General features: G+C 34.2%; 3 protein-coding genes across 7 annotated transcripts in view; 1 reads left to right on the forward strand and 2 right to left on the reverse strand.

The window, feature by feature from the left end:
• Nucleotides 1-13,952, reverse strand: part of wap (DDB1 and CUL4 associated factor wap) — a 31,933-nt gene extending 17,981 nt beyond the window's left edge. Inside the window, exons 1-6 of one of the 5 annotated variants that reach the window (XM_023162270.2) lie at nt 13,787-13,951; nt 13,442-13,730; nt 13,070-13,259; nt 12,739-13,014; nt 7,400-7,687; nt 1,559-3,891 (exon numbers count right to left, since the gene is read on the reverse strand). In XM_023162270.2, the coding sequence (XP_023018038.2) occupies nt 3,871-3,891; nt 7,400-7,687; nt 12,739-13,014; nt 13,070-13,259; nt 13,442-13,728 (1,062 nt within the window). In that variant the 5' untranslated portion in view covers nt 13,729-13,730; nt 13,787-13,951 and the 3' untranslated portion in view covers nt 1,559-3,870. Of the gene's footprint in view, nt 1-1,558; nt 7,688-12,738; nt 13,015-13,069; nt 13,260-13,441 lie in introns of all 5 variants that reach the window. The other 4 variants (XM_023162271.2, XM_074175709.1, XM_074175711.1 and 1 more) reach the window with 4 other exon arrangements.
• A 1,290-nt stretch (nt 13,953-15,242) lies between these two features.
• MetRS-m (Methionyl-tRNA synthetase, mitochondrial) overlaps nt 15,243-21,844 on the forward strand; it is a 58,858-nt gene continuing 52,256 nt past the window's right edge. The window contains exon 1 of the mRNA XM_074175716.1: nt 15,243-15,447. Coding sequence (XP_074031817.1) covers nt 15,354-15,447 — 94 coding nt within the window. The 5' untranslated portion in view covers nt 15,243-15,353. The remainder of the gene's footprint in view (nt 15,448-21,844) is intronic.
• On the reverse strand, nt 17,414-19,472 carry LOC111507042 (glyoxylate reductase/hydroxypyruvate reductase). Its single transcript, XM_023162268.2, has 2 exons — nt 19,198-19,472; nt 17,414-18,496 (listed from the first exon to the last, which is right to left on the reverse strand). Exons 1-2 carry the CDS (start codon nt 19,380-19,382, stop codon nt 17,590-17,592), a joined length of 1,092 nt encoding a protein of 363 aa, XP_023018036.1. The 5' UTR covers nt 19,383-19,472; the 3' UTR covers nt 17,414-17,589.

Here is a 21,844-nt window from a genome sequence, read left to right on the forward strand (position 1 = left end):
ATTAGAATGCATATTCAGAGACTGGTCTATTCATCTTGAACTGATTCCAGAGATATAGCTTAAGCAAAACAGATATAGATTTACTTTTTTGCATGTCCAACAAATTATCAATTTTCATATATTATATTTTGGCATGGAACAGCTAACAATATCGTTATCACTCAATATTTGTATTTCTCCTTAAAATAATGGGTTAGAATGTATTCAAAGATTCCATGCTTCAAGGATCCACTGATTATGTTTATATTTTTCATCAGTGTTTCATATAATCGTTTGTCATTAGATTCAATCCAAAACAACCACTGTTTCCAAACACTAGAACTGCAACACTATTTTCGACGCCCGATTTACCAACCAAGTTAGCGTCTTCAGATGAAGTCGATTAAGAAGTAACTCTAAAACCTCGCCTAATTTATATTCTTCCTCTTGAAGATGATCACTTGGTGATTGAAACATGTGTTGAGGTGTGAAAAATAACTGTTTGGTGTTGGGACTAAACTCCAGTAATATTCACTAATTATATATCTAAGACGGTAAATTTTAGACACAAATCAATCACTTGTTGAGTACTACTCGAAGAGAAATTTTCTCGTGAACTTCACGCTAATTTTCAACAGGGTGATTCGTATGGAGGTGAACAATGGGATGTTTGGAATAGGACCTTTGTTACTGTTCATAGTTCCCAGGCCACACTTATCTATCTTTCAAAAGTGTATTGTCATATACTGATCTCAACGATTTTATACAATGTTCATTATTTCTATGGCGACCATTTTTCAAGGCGTGCTGAGAATTTTCTCATCTCCGAAATCGGATAGTTACGTGTATTTTGAAACGAGTTTGAATAACTCGTTTAGTCTGACCGACATACTTTTTGTCACAGACCCCACAGCTTATTTCATATATTCCAACTTTCCCACATCTTGTCTTTGGGGTTATCTAAGATTTGTTGAAGTGAGCAACCATTTTTGAAAGCTACATTCACGTTCAACTTCTTAAGAATTCTAGCTAATACGTTAGTGTATCTTACTTCATGAGGAGAAACAATTAACTTTCAATCAATGAAAAGTCGAGGGTTCTCCCCAAGTTAACGTTCCAAAAAGAATTTATCTATTTGAAGAATGCCTGTTGCTTACAGTTACGCCCCTGATGAAATTCCTCTCAATATATCTTTTTTTTTACTGGAAGAGAACGTAACAAGCTTATGGACAAGGTAATTTAGTCGCTCCATTTTATGTTGTGAACAATGATGTAAGCTATCAGAAATAAATTTAAAAGTACTAATATTCTTTCTGTCAAAATCTAGACACTAGTTATTTGAAATCACTAAGGCATAAGAATAACTCCTCATTGTTTTCAACGTCATTTGTAAAACTTGGGGATTATCTCTCTATCGAAAAAACCTCCTTCGAGGGGCTCGAACAAAAAGACCTATATAATCTATATTGCTCATATCGGATTGTATCTGAATTCACAATGTTATCTTTTCATATTTTTCAAAGTAAATAAACCATACTACACCTCATATAATAAAAATGATGATCCTTGAAATACTCACCAACTATAAAAACTTGGCAGATGTGATTTGTGGAGCACATAATCAACATAACCGCAAAACCATCTGAAGTGCTTGGTTCTACTGAGCAACTGCTTCGATTTCCTTATTTATTTATTGAAAAGAGTAGTTGGTTCCAAAATAAGTGGGTCTATCTGACCCTTCACTGCAATCCGCGAGGTTTTTTGTGGCTTACACCCGTTCAAACTTGACTAAACAATACAGCTTCGTGAAGAAGCCAATAAGCTCAATTGGTGCAGGGTACTAACTGCACTCACCAACCAGAAGGTGCCTTTTAGATCCTCTCGGCCCAGGTTGGAATGTTCAGCTCTCGAAGCGTACCTGTGGACCATCTTGTGGAATATTCTTCACGGCCGCCATAATGACATATTGGAAATATTCTAGTTAATTGGTTGATTTTTAGATTGTCAGATATTGAAAGTGCAATGACCGTAGCAACCTTCCTATATTAGTGCATCTGTAAGTCAGCTGTGTGCTGTCTCCCAATACTTTACATTCGTTCCTTGCAGCGTCTATATTGTCTGAATCATCTTTTCATAGCAGCCGTTTGCAGATGCAGAACTGTCACGGTTTATTTTCTCTCCTGATGCAGATTTTGCTTCTGCTGCTAATGAATTTGGTGCAAAGATCCATGAGCTATCCTGCTCTGGCTGCACTATCATGGTTTTGCTCCGATGTTACAGTGAGAACATTTGTGGTTTAATCAACCTACATGTCTTCTACAACCTAACCTCAAAAAGCTGGAGAACAAGTCCTCACTCAACTTGGATTCTTATAGACGTGCGCTAGGTCGATCTGCAACCGAACGCTGAACACTACTACAAATCAAATGCGATATTATCAAAACGCCTAATTGAGGTGCGTTGAAGCGTAAATTCGTTAACTGTGCCTGTATGAGTCATAGCCACAGATCTGTGGTCATAGCCGGTAAGAAAATCAACAAACTAACTTGAGCTGTAGATAGGAAGATATTGAATACTACTCTCGGATTTTTTTAAGGATTAAACACAGGCACTACAGAAAAATGCTTAAGGCGCTCTAAGAGCGGAGCCTGTTCGAAAGTAGCAATTCATGTTGGATTTGAATCACTGGAGATTTAATTCATTTGTGAAAACGTTCCCAGAAAGTTTATTCTACATAAACGCAGTTCTCCAAATGGAGAGTTCTTAAACAAGGAAGTTCGAGGTGTACTGAGTTGAACCTCAGTCCGTCGCGTATTTCTGATATGTACCGCTCTTGGTGGAATCAAATGTGTCAAGTCACTTGAACACCTCCCGTGAAAGTATCTATGAAAGAGAGAAATCTCCAACATTTCTTCGATGTTCCAGAGTATAAAGGTTGCAAGTGATGTTCGTGTCTCCAAAATCGGACGGATGGCTCTTTTCTGGATGGAATCCAGCAGCTTCAAGGTATGGTTAGGGGCGGAGCTCCATACATGAGAAAAATACTCCAAAGGTCTGATTGGAGCTTTATACAGCATCAGAAGTTGCTGAGTTGTGTACAGTTTTCTGGTTCGAAACAATGTTCCAAGCTTTTGAGAAGCAGCCTTTGCAATTCCAGCGACATGACAGACCACAATTCAATCAAGCTTCTCTTACCGTTCAAGAGATCCCCTTACAGGATCTCAAGTTTGAATATTCCTGTATGGTAATGGAGAAGTAGAAAGCATCAGTTTTCCTTTTGTAGATAGTAGTATTTGAATATATCAATTAGTTAAAACTCTTTATCACTTTATAAAATTTTTATTATGTACATGTCCAGTTTTATAAAAACTATTAGAACTCCTCAAATAAATAAAATAATACTACACAGTGACAATCCACTTTCGGTACATATAAGTATACATAAACAATATAAAAATAGGAATTTCACCATTGTAAAAAATGGACTGTATCCCGGCAGTATCCACGTTAAAAAAAATAAATAGATCTTATTTATTCAAGACAAAAAAATCATTCTATTAAATCTTGTTCAACTTGGATTGTGGTCCTTCATTTTGATCTTCCAACACGTCTTTCGGCAGTTCATTACTGCATAGCAGTATACAAATTCAGAATGAAAGAATTGTCAGAGTTTATTTCTCTGGCCAATACCTTTCTTCTGGAAATGCGCGCATCAGTCTTGTGTATGTCAAGGGTTGAAGTAACAATATTGATGTTTCCAGGTTGGGGGTGGCTTGTTCCTAGGTTCTTGGATGGTTGATTGGTGACAGTCGCAGTAACCAACAGTAAATAACCGAGAAAAATTTCTGGTTGTTGTTTCACTCGTCTTCAGGCATCTCGTACATCCATACCTTAAAAAAGGTTTCCACCAACCTGGAAACATGTAAAAGTCAGGCAATCCACAAAATGGTCCAGTGAAAGTAGGTTTTGGAAAATCGAACTTTCAAGATATGTTGTAATAAAATTTCAATGTTAAACTATAATTAACTAATTTTAGATACTGTAAATTAGCAGGGACATCTTCCATTTTCCACTGACAAAACCTTTTTCAAGTTGATAATCCAATATCTTCTTGAAAGAAATAAATAACATATCCTATATAATCCAAACAAGACAGAAAAAAATCGTTTCCAGACATTCTTACTGGGTTACAATCTCGAACAAATATATAAAATCAAGAAATTATTAGCTCTCCCAAAAAAGGGAGAACTATGCATGTCAGATATTTCAGCTGGAGTTTTTCTTTTCAAATGTCATAACAACATAATATTATGATAATTATCACTTATTGAAGGCCCCTGAGCCCTCTATCGAAAAGAACTTGGTCTTCTTGAGATAAATCAATTTTTTTTTCGAACGAAATTAGATTCAGATGAGTGTTAAGTATAGAAAATATATGGTATAAAAGAAAACATTATAAATATATCACAAACTACTACAGACAACTGTATCGTAAGGATTGAAGAGTAGGATACATAAAAAAGTAATTTGTAAATATAAAAAAAAAGTTTTTATTCAACATTTGGATATATTCGAAATGTTAAGAGATTATTTACTACTGTTTGCAAGATAAAATAGGTTATTTCAAGTTGCCACCCTATACGTTGTTTTAGGATTTGTCTCAACTACGAATGGTGAAGTGCTGATTTAAATTATGAAGGGGCTGACGATCAATACTGTAGTTTTTATAATAGATCATTTAAAATGTCAATCAGCTATAATCAATAATTCAAATTGTTAATTATAGTTGAACAACAGTTTGAATTATAGAATATAAAAAATAACTGGTTCTACAACACCTTCGTAAATTTCAATGTCAAAATCTTCCATATCGGCTGTGATAGCATGCCTAGTATACCAAAAACTTTTTCACACCATTTTCAACACAGTATGTTACTAAAGTTAAGCTGCAAAATATTTTTGAAGGTATAGAGGAAAGGAAAAGTTAGTACATAAAAGAAACATTTGATATATCGTTACAAAAAATTAGAACACCCTATTATTTTATTGGATGAGAGTTAATTTGAATACTTCCATCCTTGGGATATCCAGTTCATCATATAAAGTTGAAAATCAATAATTTAAGACCTACTCGCCAGAATTAATATACATTTTGAAGACTGAAGATTGTAAAAATTTCTCTATCAGTTGATTGTGTTTATAGAAAAGCTTTTGAAATTATCGCATATATAAATAGAAAGAAAGATTTTTCTCTCACAAAATATGTAAATTTGAAATATGTTACAAAAGAAAACAATAGAGATCTAAGACATTTTCATTTACCACACAAGTCATTAGTAAGAAATTCCTTCTCAGTACTTTTTGAAAAAGAGTGTTTCTTTTCTGCGAAAATTTATGTCAATGGCTACTTTTCTGATGACAAGATAGAGTCAAATATTTTTTTTTAGTGTATCAACATTATTATGCCAAAGTATAGGACAAATTGTCAGCAAATATCGTGAATTAAATCCAAAATTGATAACTTCTATTCCATTGTTTATAACCGATTTCTTGAATTGGGCAGTTGTTGGGAAAGAAACTTGGCCAGCCTGTCTTGCATAATGTTACAGGTCCAGAATTATATTGTCTAAAAAGGTGTTCAATATAGAAAACAAATAAAATGAAAATTAATGAAATATTAAAATCATTGAGAATGATAATGATACTCATTCTGGTTATTTTTAGTATTTTTGATAATTTCATTCATGTTTTCTTCTACAACCTTCAAATTTGATAATAGAAGTCTGAACCTGCAACATTCAAAAACAGTTTGTATGAACTTATAACTTACTCCATTTAAAAAAAACTGAAATGTCCACGCTTTTATTTTTTATAGAAGTAAATAAACATGAAAGAGACACGAAGGGCTTTAAAGGGTTATGATGCGTGGATATACAAGAAACCACTTCATTTTTTAAAACCAAGAAAAATATGAAAAACTCAAAGGGCCAGAAAGCTATTTGTAACTTTGACATCTAATTTTTTTAAAATGAACCAAGTAAAGCATACGTTTATATAAATTGTTCTTCATGAAAAACGATTTCCCCCGAAACTAAAATCATCACTTATGATACAGATAACAGATTTTGGAAACAATCAACGTCATTTTACAACTAATCTGTGAAAAAGAATAACTCGTTACTCAATGAAAGTAAAAAACACTATCCATGATGATAATTGAACAATTTTAACAAACATTTTTCAATTCTAGACGTGTTTCGCTAACACCAAAGCTTAATCGGTAGCTTTATCACTACTGGTGAAGCAACGATGTTGATGAAACGCATCTAGAATTCAAAAATGTTAGTGAGGAGGAAATATAAGAGATATTAACCCATCTAAGGACGTTTGCGACCGTTTTTTAAGCAGAAATCTATGCTGTAGTTCTATGTGTGGTGAGATTGCCAGAAACCAACTTCATACCTAAATAATAAGAATATTCTTGGCCAGTCAAGCAGCCTTGAATTGTATCTGGTCTAAATTCCTGGCAACACTGGCCTTGACTGTCTACTGACAAAATATAACAGGATTGGTTCATTTCAAGGCATTCATAGATTCTTCAAAGTACGCTCAACAATCATTAGGCTACTTTGTATCTCAGGTCTACTTTCAGGTCACTGTCGTCTGAATCATCATATGCAGACCTGGACTGTCGAAAGACAGTGTGCATAACCAGGTTAGCAAAGAACCTTCAAGTCCGAGCCACAATTATAGGTTACAGTGGACGATCTAATAGACCCATTCATTTTAGAGCTAACCTAACCCTAACGTAAATTTTTCTTTTAATCAAGGGCGAGTCATCTAACTTAGATTTTTTAATCATTTTTTTAAATAAATCAAAGCCTAACTCATGAAGGAGCGGGTGATGAAGATCTCAAATTATTGACAGAAAGATCCATCACAAACATGGTGATAGTAAGGTGATCGTCAATTTCTATCAATTCGAGCGAATATTTACATTAAAGCAAAAAGTGTATTTAAATCAACTTGAAACCTTCATTCCTGAAGACGTGCTGATATTTTGTTAACATCAAACATAAAATATGTGAAAGAACCGACAAACTTGAATGTTGGCTCATTTCAGTCAGTTAAAAGAAAATAAAATGTTAACTATTATCCTAGTCTTAAATTATGGCATTCAATACAAGTTTTTGATAAAATAACATATTTTGACAATTTCCAACCATTAACCTTATTCTTACATATATATTACAACTGAATGCAATGTGTTTCTACCTAAAACTCTTTTCCCAACACAACAAAAAAAAACTAGTTTCAAAGAAAAGGAACTAACATTTCTAAATGATGAAAATTTGTCAAAATACTAGTACGATAGAAACATGGGAACATTGAAGTTAATTACATAAATGTTTCCTTATACCCTCAATATTTCCAAAGATTTATTATAACAGATCGCAATCCAATCTGGCTGTGTGGCACCCCATTGAATCTGGTTGACTTCTCCTTCCGCAGCCGTGTATGCCAATATTGGGTCTTCTATTGCTCTTGGCATTTGTTGGATGTCCCATATTAGAGCTTGGTGATCGTCACCAGCTGTACAAATGTGACAGCTTGAATGAGGAGCCCAAGCAATACCGTTTACACATGCTCTGTGGTTATTTAACCTGGCTACTGGAGTGCAAGGAACCCTCACATCTAGAATGATTACCTACAAAAAATAATATATGAGATAGTCTGCAGAGATGAGATTTGTTCATCAACTTAACTTACAAATGAACTGAAATGTCAAACTGAAATGAATTGAGAAGAAAACAATACAAAGTTTGAAAACGTGTTGTGCAATGGACCCTGCTGGTTATACTACCCCCCTACAGAAGAGATGGATGTCGAGCTTACGACTCCAACTGATCTTCCTGTAAAATTAGATCAGGAGCAAGAGCTTCTCAATTCTCCATCTCCTGATGCATTAACTGAACCTTAAAAAAAGGTTTGGTGGTGCAGCCAGGAAATGACTGAGTCGTCTCCTCAAGAGCAGGGTACCTTATGAAACCGCCTTGGACCAAATTCTTGAACGGCTCCTCAAGTGGAGGAACAAACCCCCCATGAGCAGGTTAGCAAAAGTTTGTGCTCAAGTGATGATTCTCCAAAACCAGAGGCGAAAAAGCCCTGCACGGTTGAATCTAAGGCATCGTCAGGTGTAGCTGACGTGCAAAAACCCTCATATGGGAAGGTTGTCGAGGGTATCAAAGTGGGGATCTCATTAATGATGAAACAGCAGAGCATATATTTTGTGTCTGCCCCGCTGGGGACCGAATCAGGTTTTTAGAATTCGGCAGAGCCGTGCTCCTACCATCTGACCTGAAAAACCACTCACCATACAAACTAATCGGCTTCGTTAAGAAGCTGGGTTTATTTGGTCGAGTGTGAATAGGTGTGAGCTACAATAAACCCTTGCGGGTTGCGGTGGAGGGTTGAACAGACCCACGCATTTTGGACCTAACCTAACCCAACATAGAAAATGGAAAACTTTAAAGAAAAGAAGGAAAAATTTACAAGTATAGGGTCTTCCAATAGGGAATTCCGAACTTTGACAATTGATATTGGCAATCTTGTTGAAGCTACATCAGTCAAATTAGTTGTCATTTATTCAGTCTGTTTTGCCAACTTACCAATTACTTAGGAAAGAGGTTTTATATTTAATTTTTTCAATTAGTCTTTATATGTATATCTTTGTTAGATTTGAAATTGCCATTGTTAATTATGATAACTCGTAAATAAAAAAACAAACTAGAGTGAGAATACTAAAAATAGTCAATACATTTTTATAGCATGCTCTTTTAGGAACTGGAAAGTTCAGATACTACATCTACCGGACATTTCAAAATTACGCCAGATGGTAAAACAGCTGTTTTCACATAATATTGTAGTTTCTTGTGTTCTCCGTGAGTGAAAGTAATTTACTTCATCTATTCATCAGTTTTTGGTAAATTTTCGTTATGTGGACACCCGGCGATTTTGAAAAAAATTTTGACTGTACTTACGTATTTTGATGCGTAGATTACGAATCCGAAAGAAAAAAGCGACGCTCTCCCTTATTTAAAAAGTTACGGCCCTTCAAAGTTCAGAAAAGGGCAACTTTTCAGCCTTCTTTTTCACTAAATAAACTATTTAAAAACACAAGCATTTATTCACTAGGTCACCTTTACACCTTATTCCTCCTTCTTTAACACTTTTCACTTCAATAATCAACATTTTTCTTATAAATAACTTAATTTAAAAACGAATGCTTCTCCTGGTGACATTATTCCATTTTTAGGTTAGTTACTAGTGACATTTCAGAAAAAAGCGGTTGGTATTTGCCGTCGCCTACTATTTCAAATTCGTAATACACCACCAAAAACCAATTTACGATCTAAAGAATGAAGGTAAAAAACATTTGAATTACTTCAGGAATATGGACTGCATCAGTCGTACCAACCATATCATTAACCTTAAAAACGTAAAATACAGTGATATGTAACCAAAAAGCAACTCCGTACATTTTTTAACATTTTTATAAGAAAAATGTTGATTATTGAAGTGAAAAGTGTTAAAGAAGGAGCAATAAGGTGTAAAGGTGACCTAGTGAATAAATGCTTGTGTTTTTAAATAGTTTATTTAGTGAAAAAGAAGGCTGAAAAGTTGCCCTTTTCTGAACTTTGAAGGGCCGTAACTTTTTAAATAAGGGAGAGCGCTGCTTTTTTTTTACGAATTAGTAAACTACACATCAAAATACGTAAGTACAGTCAAAAATTTTTTCAAAATCGCCGGGTGTCCACATAACGAAAATTTACCCAGTTTTTTATAATGCACCAAATTACTCTCACAAATCAAAACACAAAAAACCCCAAAACGAAAAAAACAACCTATGTTCAACATTCAGTTATTCCTATCAGCTGTTTGAGTAGCGTCATCATCATTAGAAACTCTTCCCTATAGTGAAAATACGACAAACATACATTTTTGAGCTATAAAAACTTATTTTGCCATAGATGAGTTGCCGGCAACCTAGATTCAACTTGTGCAGTATGTTAGAAAGTTAAGAATATATAACGTATTCTCATGTGTGAGTGCCTTCAATAATCTGTTTGAAGTTGATACATAATTATAGTCTATTTCAAAAGAGTGTAGAGTAATAAAATCTCATTGAGTATTCAAAAGCGCTACAGGGTGATCCGTCAATAAATTCTGTCACTTCCCTAGTCCGCATTGCAAAATTATGTCGTTTCATAAAGAGCAGGTAGGTATCACCCTGTTTTAAGGGATTTGTCCATTGTTATCGACGGATAAATACTGAGCCAGAGGCGCGCTAGTGGGATAATTGCCAAAAGAATATGCATTCATAAAAATTATATTAAAGGAAATAAAAATTTAATACAGCAGAACAGTGTTATTAAAAAAATATAAAATGTAAAAATAAAATATATACGAACCGAAATCGGGAAATACTCACAAACACACACAAACGAACTTTACATATTGAAACACTTGTGGGGACTTTAAATCAATTTATTCGCAAAAACGACAAGAACTTTACTGGATACGTTATTACAATTTGACACTTGAACAATACTAAAACTGTGAACTTCCCTTAACGTTTAACAACACTCTATTTATACCCTAATTGAATGTTCTAGAGATTACTAGGTACAATTTTCGAGAACCTTCCGAGAAAATAATTATTCAGACTACCCTTAATTCTAAACCCTAACCTAAGCAAAAGTGTCACTGTCACTGATACACTGGTCTCTGTCCAGATTGCTTATCCCGCTACAGTATATTTACAATTCAATTAAATTATTCTACATCAGTATAGTCTTCATCCGAAGAACTGTCATCATCCCCTGGTGTTATAATTATAGGGTCAACCACCTGATCGACCAAGTTGTCCAGTTCCCACATTTTATCTTCCTCTTTTAAAACATGCTGGATTGCTTTTTGCCAGTTTTCTGATGTGATTTCCATAATGGCTTGATCAAACAATACCTTGACATCTTTCATTTTAAATGTGGTATTGTGCCTTGCAACATATCCTTTAACTTGTGCCCATATAAGTTCTATAGGATTTAATTCGCAATGATATGGCGGTAGGCGCAGCACAGTTACTTTATACTTTTCTGCTACATCTTCTACGGCATATTTCATGAAGCAGATTTATGTTGTTTTACTATGGCTAGTAGTTCCTTCTTTACTGAATTCGTCTCAAACTGAATACCTTTATTTGACAGCCAGTTAATAATTTCTTGCTTTCTCCAAGCTGAAGTTGGTACCTTCTCTAAGCGCCTTGAATGGTAGCTTGCATTATCCATAACCACGACCGAATCAGCTGAAAGAAATTTTAACATTTCCCCGAAGTAGTCTTCGAAGACATCCGAATTCATGTCCTCATGATAATCTCTTGTCCGGCACGACTCAAAGCTTAACAAACCTTCTTTTAAAAATCCGTCTTCGCTTCCAATGTGAGCAATTATAAGCCTCTTCCCTTTTCCCGAAGGCACTTTAATACCCGTCGAAAGGCCTTCTATGAAAGCTTGGCGAGAACTTGTTATATTTTTATCTTGCCACATTTTTTTGACTATATAACCTTCGCTTATCCACGTCTCATCAAGATAAAAAATTTTCTTTTGCTCTCTGCGGTACTGCTTTATAGTTGTCAAATATTTTCGTCTCCAGCAAACAATTTCATCACTTTCCAGTAATAGTGCCTTTCGATTGTGCTTTTCCCAGGCAAAATTCATACTTTTTAAAGTTTTCCATAAAAGTTTTCTGGATATCAAAGGAATATCGTTATCTTGGCTTATCTCGATAAATATTTTTTCAAGAGTGGGTATTTCCTTTTTAAAATAAAACGAATGAACTTTTCTTCGAATGTCACATTTGGTGTCTTCATCTAAGATTTTTATTGGTCTTCCTGATTTTCTCTTGCATGGACTTACCTGGCCTGATATCTTTCTTTCTCGCAATAATTTAAAAATCGTGGACTGTCCAATTCCAGTCATTCGGGCACATCGCTCAACAATTTCTTGCACAGACAAACTAGGGTGATCGTGTTTTATGCAATCATATACATTTAAAATTATAACTTTTTCGCAAACAGATAGCGGAGAATTTTTTACACTTCTTTTCTTTGGAGTAAATGTCCCCATTTTATAACTTTTTCACTATTTCTATATCACAATATCACTGTACGTTTAATTGGTGTAGTAACAATTACTATTATAACTCGAATGTTTAAGACACCATTACAATATATTTAAACCCTTTTTCTTAATTACCTGGGTTTAATAGGTATTGCATGATTGGTGGGCAGGGTCAAAAAGGGATTATTATAATGACATGGCACCTCGGAACTAAGTGTTAACCCTTTTTTGAGAAATCATGCTCAAGTATATGAACCCAAATTGCATATTAAATAAGTTTACAAGAACCACTAAAATTAATCTTAATCTTTTTTTAAGAAATTTTACTTACCTAAATACATGTAGGTACTTAGTTTTAGACCAAATTACTTCCCAAAAATGGCCTTTTATTATTATCTATGTCTGTAATTTTTAATTTACTTTAATTATTAAGTTTAATAATCCTAAGATTTGCCTACGCCCATGGACGACAACGAAATTCAGGCAAATTTTATGACACTTCATGATTTATTACTCTACACTCTTTTGAAATAGACTATAATTTAAGACAAATTGCCTACTTTGAAACTGATAAACCTACCTCACACGCATCCATGGCTATAGTTGCCAAATAGTTTGGATCTTGTTTATTCCACGCCAACCTAAGCAAAGGAGTATGTGATGGATCTTCATAAATAATTGTGGAATGTTCCAAATGTCTCAAGTCAAACATTCTGACTGATCCGTCTGCACCAACTGAAGCAAACATGTCCCTTCCTCCTCCAGCTCGTGAGAATGCTATATCATAAACTTCTTTATCGTGAGCTATAAGCTGCGTTTTAACATGACCAGTGACCAGATTTACTCTACCCATTACCTGGTAAATATTGTTAAGTATTTCTGGATGACATAAAATTAAATATTTCACTAACCTGTCCTGTTTCCAATCCCCAAATGGTACATGTTGTGTCTATGGACGAGGTACCAACCAAATTGGGATCAACTTCATTCCAGTCAAAACTTGTTAAAGGTGCACAAAAGTCAGAATTTTTGTTGTTATTGAGTACACATTCCAGCCTTGTATCAGGTTCACCTGCTCTCCAGATCCTCAAGTAATCGCCACTGTAAAGGATATAATAATCTACTGAGCCCTGTGGTACAATATGTACACCTGATACATTGATTAGGTCAAACTTCTCTTCGACACAATATCTATGTGCATAAGTTGTAATTTTCAAGACTGGTACATGAATCCACCCTTACTTTCTAAAATTAATACAAGTAAATTCTAATTTGAATCTTACCTTGTGGCCAGTAAGTCGGGAAACATTCCTTTATTGTCTGGTATCCACATTATTTTAGTTGTTGGGTACGGGTGATCAAAAGTACTTTTAGGACTGAACTCACTACTGTCTTCATCCAGAGAAACTATTTGCACTTTATTGTTATATTCTTCAACAAAACTGCCCAACGCTAAGCGAAATCTTTTATCAGGTCTTACAGACCAATTCATGCTGTACAAGGGCCATGGGGCATTATATTTATAAATTTCTTTTCGTTTTCCAGCAGGCACAACCCCTGAGTGGGCCATATCTACTGAAAATTTGAACATGAACGAGTTCTTGGGCCACGTCCCCTAATTTACTTACTTGAAATAAATATTAGTTATATGCCCCAGAAATTTGAAACAACCAAAAATTCTGGTTCCTGTATTTACATGGAAATGGCTTCTTTTAACCTTGATTAATGTTTAAGTTTATAACTCTTTATATTCCGCCATTCTCCACATTACAGATTAAATACAGTGTTGCCAATAGAAATTGCACAAAATACTCCCAAACTTGGAACAAAACACTCGAATTTTACTGGTAAATTAAAGAATATCGTCACAAAATCCAGAATATTCCGTTCTGATCCGACGAAGATACGAAAGGGTTGATAAATGTATACTTTATATTTTATCGAATAGCAGATGACATAAAGTAACTGGAGAAAAAACCAGAATCACAATTCGAAAATCTTTACTATGAATAAAAAAACAATCAATCAATAGGAATTATTCAATGTTGTTCATCATATAATTCAGCGTTCATATAAAAGCATTCGTTTTGAAAGTATTTTTCTTTCGTGTAATTCAATGTTTATATGAAAATAGCTGTTTCGAAAGGGCTTTTTATTCCAGTTTGTGTCAGAAAGTTACTTCTTTGCATGATCTACACATCTTTGTATGGAGTTATTTTTTGAAATTTGATGTTTTCTTCCATTCTTTGGAAGATTCTCACATTTTTTGTATCAAGATAGAGAAGTAGAAGGCTACAAAGTTTTTTTCCCAAAAATTAATTTCTCCTAAAAATATACCCTTTCAATTTGAACATATATACTCTATACAATTTAAAAATATACAAAAGTAACTCACACTCACTTCGGACCCATCTGTGGACTCATATCGTTGAATTTAGGAACTTGCTTTAATTTGATTAATTTCTTCATTGTAATTTTTTTGTTTTTTTTGCGTTTTCAGAGTGTTTTTTTAAGAACAAGACACAAACACTACAGAAAAATCTTTGAGGTGCTCTAAGAGCAGTGCCTGTGCGAAAGTAGCGATTCACATTGGATTTGAATCGCTGGAGATTACATCCATTTGGAAAAACGTTGCCAGGAAGTTTATTCCACATAAACGCAGTTCTCCAAATATATATATATATATATATATATATATATATATATATATATATATACATATATATCGTGTCAGTTCAAATTTAGCGCTATTTTCCTCCGATGACATCACAAACGTGGCGGCGCCAAAATGTTTGACATTTCGTAATACCCTTATATAAGAATCCTGATCATAATGTATATGAATAGGACTGTACAACTGTTCATACACCACACTCTAAACTAAAAATATGATGTATAAACCCAAAGGAGGGATTTTTTGTGGTGAATTTATGCTTCTATTGATTTTTATCAACTTTCTAGAAGTGAAAGATGAATCTTCTTGTAAAAATGAGTATTTTGCTGATGTCAAAAGAATTCTACCCCGCCTTTGATCATTGATATGTATACTCTTGTCGATGAATATAAAACAAATCATCAGACGGTTCTATTCAATAACTTTCAGTTTGAATATCGGCAACACTGGCAAACCAACCTCATTTAGAACTCGAATAAAAATTGGAAAATCCAAATAAATTAAACAGTGTTTACCATAAAATGAGTATCCGAACATTTATGTGCCTGCGGAAATACAGTTCCGAAACAAAAACTAGCAAATTTTTTACTACTCCGATTTATTACGTGAACGCAAGTAAGTTGTTTGTTTACACTAATTGAAAATCTGCCGGTTTCTTGATGAACTGTCTTTTCAACAGATTTTGAATCAAAGCGTATTACACTACTGATTCTTCTGAATAGCTTCATATTAATAATATATATGGAAAAGATACACTAAATGACTAACACAGAAAATATGCTTACAAGTTATTAAAACAGTAGAATCTTTAGAATAGTACATCTAGAGCCATCTAGTCATCTCTATTGAACCTTTGCGAAGTGCGAAGTTGTTGGAAGCCAGGACCGAACTTACTTATATTCTATAATTCATAACTGTGGCTCAAAAAATATATTAATTTTTAACGAGCAAACGGGTCACTGTATTCACAATTCAAAACTTAATTGATTGCATTTTGTCAAGACAGGTTTTTTCATGTACCAATGTTTATCGATACTGGATTTATTAAATGCACAATAATGGTACATTACTTTGTTGAACAAAGCTCTCACTTGTGATGCACTGTTTGGAACCTTTGGTGTAGTAATTAATATTACTGGATTTTGATCTCAACACCAAACCGTGTTTCAATCTCCAAGTGATTATTGCCAAATATGCGCCAAACTAACTGATTATTATAAGACAAGTATAGCTGAGGCACCAGTCAATCTAATAATGACACTGATAATCTTCAAACGTGACTCAACCTCTGACGGAAACACCAAACTCTTACAAAGGTTCGAAATAGATGAACACTTCAATATAGCAGACCAATATTATAATCTTCATGCAGTCATTGTTCACTGTGGTCCCAGCGTTGAATCTGGTCATTATTACGTATTGGTCAAAGATGAAACGGACTGGTTCAAGTTTGTCGATAGTCGTGTCACTAAATATGCCTGCAATATCTTGAATTTATTGAAGCCTCTGGAGACACCCTACATTTTATTCTATGAAAGAGAGGACATTGGCAGATCAAGATCTTCAGATGATGTGGTGCTGCAAGTTTTTCCTACAGCTGAAAAAGCAAATACGTCACAGGAATTAATCAAGTCGCCCCTGAGCGCCAGTTAATTTTTGTTTCATAATTTGTATTACTTTCAATTAAAGAGGAAGATTAATCTGTTTCAATCTTTCTTTCGAAGATGATCACTTGGTGATTGAAACACGTGTCGAGGTGTCAAAAATAACGGTTTGGTGTTGGGATTAAACTCCAGTAATATTCATAGCTCTCACTTATAAACTTTTCTACGTATGGGTACATAGTTCTGCGAATCGTTGGTGCGAACGATTTTCTAAATGCTGAGTTTTTGAGTTCATGTTACAAACATTCTGAGAGTAACAATCAAATCGCAGATATGTGAATGTTTCAAGAATACCATATTCTCCTGATTCGTTCCTTGCGATGTTATCTGTGCATACAATGCAAACGTCGAGTGATTTGAGAATAATCGCTGTGGTCTTTATATTTCCAGTTCCAAATCCGAAAAAAAGTCTCTAATTCAGTGAAATCTAATTTTAAATTTGTTATGATGACTTTTGAATGAACGTAATAACAATTATAAATTATTGGGAAAGAAAGGGTTTGGCTTTGTACTTCTCTGTCTTCTCCATCCCATTAATTGCTTTTTTTCTTTTCTTTGGAAGATTCCCACATTTTTTGTATAAACATGAACAAGTAGAAAGCCAAAACCTTTCTTCACCAAAAATTAATGTCTCCTGAAAATATACTCCTTTTAATTTATTTATAAACTAGAAATAATTATTAATTTTGAGATTGGGGTAAACATTTTTCAATATTCGTTTTTTTTCTTAATATTCCTAATATATTATGAATTTTCATATTTCGATAATGCACTAAAAACTTTTCCCCAAACCCTGTAACATATATGTGAACTCGATTCGTAGCCCGAATAGAATTTCGATGTGTATTATAATCTAATACTACCATTAATTTTCATCCACTTGAATGAAATATTTTTGTGCTAACGATCCGGAAAAATGTATTTCAAATTGTATAATTCATTTGTCTATAGAGTATATTACATAAAATTTCGGGATAGTGCCACTGCCCTAAACCCATCTTATTGTCCGCCTCATACGCTCATTTTTTAAATAAGTATTCAACTTTGAACTTTTGCCAAAATATATTTCACAAAACTTTTGTTTTTTTTTTTATTATGTGATAACTAATTCAGAGGGCATTTTTTCTCCCTCTAAAGCTGCTACAATATTGCGAGCAGTGAGAATTCCCATTTCATTCCTAGTTTCAATTGTTGCGCTTCCAATATGTGGCAATATGACGCAATTCTTCAGCTTGAAGAGAGGGTGGTCCAACGGTAACGGCTCAGGCGTCATTACATCCAATCCAGCAGCCCTTATAGTTTTATTCTCAAGTGCTCTAATCAGTGCTTCTTGATCTACTAAGTCGCCTCTGCTGGTATTAACAAAAACTGCGGTAGGTTTCATTTTTGAGAAAGCCGCTTCATTGAACATATGTTTAGTTTCTGGTGTTGAGGCTGCACTGAGGCTTATAAAGTCGCTTTCCGCTAGTAATTCATCGAAAGATACTCTTTCAGCGCCAATTTGCTTTGATTCGCTCAGCTTCTCGGATCTGTTACAATAAACTATTCTCCTGGGATTGAACGCTTTTAGTTTTCTTGCGATCTCCTGACCTATTCTTCCGAATCCTACTATTCCCACAGTAGAACCTTTAATACCGGGGCCGCACATCCAAAATGGCGCCCAAGCGCTCCATTCTCCAATTCTGGCTTTCTCGTTTGCTTCTAGTAGCCTTCGGCTGGTTGCCAGAAGTAGAGCCACAGCTAATTCAGCTGTCGCTTCAGTTAAAACATCAGGAGTGTATCCAATTCTTATGTTTCGTTTCTTTATTTCCTTAACGTCCAAGTGATCGTAGCCTACAGACATCGTTGCGATAACTTTCAAATTTTTCCCAGCTTTGTCTAATACTGCTGAGTCTATTCGATCTGATAACATGCAGAAGAGTGCGTTTTTATTTTCGATGTTTTTCAATAGCTCATCTCTTGCTACCGGGCCCGGTCCTGTCCACGACGTCACCTCATACCTGGAAAGTAGTTTAGGGTCACATATGCTAAGTTTATATCGGAACGATGGAAAGCTACAGAAATAAAATTATATACTAATATATGATTTTATTTCTATGATGAAAACGGCGCACGAGTGATGATTTGAATTTTCAAATACCTACTTTTGGTCAAAATTATTTCGTTTCTTTTATACTAACTACTCATTCCAATCCACTACTAGTGAATATCGAAAACTTCATAATTTTAAAAAGCTAAGTGATCAATTAAAGTTCATAAACTTGTTTCACATACGAAAACAGTGATTCTTCATCTGAAAATGAAAATATGCATTTCATGACATCTGTAATTTCTCCGTCCGCTGTAACACTGAAGTTGATATCGCTGTGTTGCATTTATAAAGTAATGATATCCCTTTGCTTGGGAATAACCTGAACATTAACGTTTGATGTATAGATAATACGAATTATTTGCATTAATACTGAAAAAGTGTTGAAAAAAGAATGAAATCTCAAATTACAAAAATATTAGGTTAGATACCGAAATACAATTTTTTTATCTCTTTCCCTAATCAATCGAAAACAGCGGCTCTCCCAGAAGATAAAACAGACGAGATATCACATTTTTATCGATTAATCGGTCAACGATTCGTCGTGACTTGACAACACTGGTCAATAAACTTATTTGGCTTATTTCGTTTAAATGATTGATTTTTACTTACTTTTCATTGAGAAGATCCATCGCTTCTTTGTTAACAGTCCTAGTAATGTATACAGATTGTTTAGCCATTTTTGAGAAATATTTTAGGTCAGATCTTTCAATTTGTGAAACAACTCTCACGAGCTTACTGGTAGAACTGTTGAGGGTGAGAGTAGAAAGACTTGACGCCACTATGCGGACTGACATCTTATGATAAATATCCGATCCCGTTATGTTAACCACGTGCTATTCATGACAACTTATATCTGTATTGATGTCCAATATTATATATTCCGAGCAAATGAACAAATCGGAAATATTGGCAACATAACTTTTAGACAGGACTGTACTGAGTCAACTTCTCTCTCTGAAACTAAGAAAATAGTACGTGATTATTTAGAGAAACTATAATGGAAAATTGTAGCCCTCACATACGAGTGCTCTCGGGAAATCAATTACGTCTGATTGGAATTTTGGCAATGAATAGCACGCTTGATCAAATATAATAACGTAATTTACTAAAATAAAATACAACTTGAAGCATTTATAAACGAAATGTTCTTGATTTTCTACTTCTTCATTTCTATACAAATAATGTGGGAAACTTCCGCAGTAAGGAACAAAACAATCAAGTTACCAATAATTACTTTACAGAGATATGTAGATTATGCATTGAAGTTATTTTCAGATACGTACGGGACGAAAAAGCCTTCCCGAAACAGCTACTTTTACATAAAAATTGAATCACATGACTTGTGGAGCAAGTTTTCAATGATAAAGTCGAATGCACTCGTTGAAAATGGTGTTAATACAAGCAAATATTTCAAGGTAGTAGCATTCTTAAAGCGGAAAAATGAAAGTTATAGGCCCAAAAAGTCAAAAACTCTTACGTTTGAACAAGTTCAGATGTTTATAAATGAGGCGCCGGATGAAAAATATTTGATGATAAAAGTTGCTACTATTTTCGGAATATATGAAGCCTGCCGGCGTGAAGAGCTGTGTCATTTATTAATAGAAGACATTAAATGAATGGATAAATATTTGACTGTTCAAATTCCAAATACAATAGGTCGTTCTTTTTGCATTGTTGGAAAAAACATTGACTATTTCAATAAATACGTTGCATTACGCCCTTCTGTTATCAATCATCAACGTTTTTTTCTGAAATACTCAAATTATGAATGCAGTGCCAACCCAGTTGGTATAAACACGTTTTGGAAAATGCCCTCTACCATTACTGAGTTTCTGAACCTCCCGGAACCAAAGGAATATACAGGTCATTGTTTCAGAAGGTCCTCTGCTTCTTTGTTAGCAGAATCAAGAGCAAATATAACGGATATTAAGAAGCACGGAGGATGGAAGTATACAACAGTAGCTGAGGGTTACATCGATCAATCTATTTATTATAAAAAGGCTATTGCTGAATGAATAATGAATAATCTAGCGTTACAGCACCGTCCTCTTCACTTCAAGAATTAAATGGTAATGCCCATGAAATTGTCAACTCAGATAGTTCAAATATATTACAAGGCTCTTCAACATCGCAAGGTATTATTATCAGCAGTTGTTCTAATTGTACTTTTCATATTAATGTTCATAAATAATAATAATAATAATAATAATAATAATGTAATTAATGTATATAATACATTTGTAACAAAATTTAATTGTATCTATATCTATTGTCCATAATAAAACTTCCTTGAGAATTGAATAATGATGATTTATTTATTACTATTTGGTCGAAAAAAATCATGTTAGAAATACTTCAACACTAGTGTTGAACATCCTTGCAATGTTTTTAATAGATTCAATCAATGCTGTTTCCTTATTTTTCTCTGAGAAAATCATGTTGAAAATCATCAAACAGATTATGTGAATTTGAAAAAGTCTATAATTCGAACTACTATGATAACTTCCAATAATTTAGAGAAAACTGATTGGTCGATAATTAATACTCGAATCGTTTTATCTTATCGTATTGGAGTGATAGCTGGGAAATTAAAGTGATTTACCATTTACCACCAGTATGGACTACTTTATTACCATCTAGAAGGTAGTGAGTTTCTGATATGAGTATTTCATCAGAGACGTAAATTATCAATAAAGTAAACTATTACCAATATCAAGGCCTGATTCGAGCGCTTATCAGTGCTTCCAACTGTGTTGCGCAGGTCCGCACTGAGGACTCGATGAAAAAGTTCGTCGTTAGGTTTCATTGAAGAATCGTGGAGATTTCTGATTATAGAAATTTCCAAAACCACTGAACCAAGTTGAGGCAAATTTGTTTGGTGAAACACGCGTCGAGAAGAGTATTGCAGTTCTGGGATTTAGGAAAAATACTTGTTGTGAATTTATTCTACTTTTTATTCCAAGAAAATTAATTACACACAATGACACCCAACGACAAAGTATTTATTTTTGATGTATAAACAAAAATACCTCACCGTATACTGGAGGCCGAGTTTCTCAAATCAAGAATGAATGTAGATCCCTAATTATCTGTTTGAGTGTAAGAAATGTTCGAATTATAAAATCTGAATGTCGCCACTCTGTGGTCATCCCGAATATTAAATATTTTTTCAACCCATTCATCTAGATGATTTGAACACAAGAATTTTATCAAAGATGAAAACAAATATCAGTTATGTCTTTCAACGGGGACTTCC

Source organism: Leptinotarsa decemlineata, unplaced genomic scaffold (assembly GCF_025532065.1).
Source record: "Leptinotarsa decemlineata unplaced genomic scaffold, Ldec_3_MD MMD2_tig00001064_RagTag_RagTag, whole genome shotgun sequence".
In the NCBI taxonomy this organism is placed as follows: Eukaryota; Metazoa; Arthropoda; class Insecta; order Coleoptera; family Chrysomelidae; genus Leptinotarsa; species Leptinotarsa decemlineata.

Bases quoted from the DNA above. Each gene is read 5' to 3' on its own strand.
- LOC111507042 (XM_023162268.2), bottom strand. From the start codon at position 19,382: ATGTCAGTCCGCATAGTGGCGTCAAGTCTTTCTACTCTCACCCTCAAC. The intron at 18,497-19,197 runs GTAAGTAAAAAT...ACTACTTTCCAG, and splicing joins ATGGATCTTCTCAATGAAAA to GTATGAGGTGACGTCGTGGA.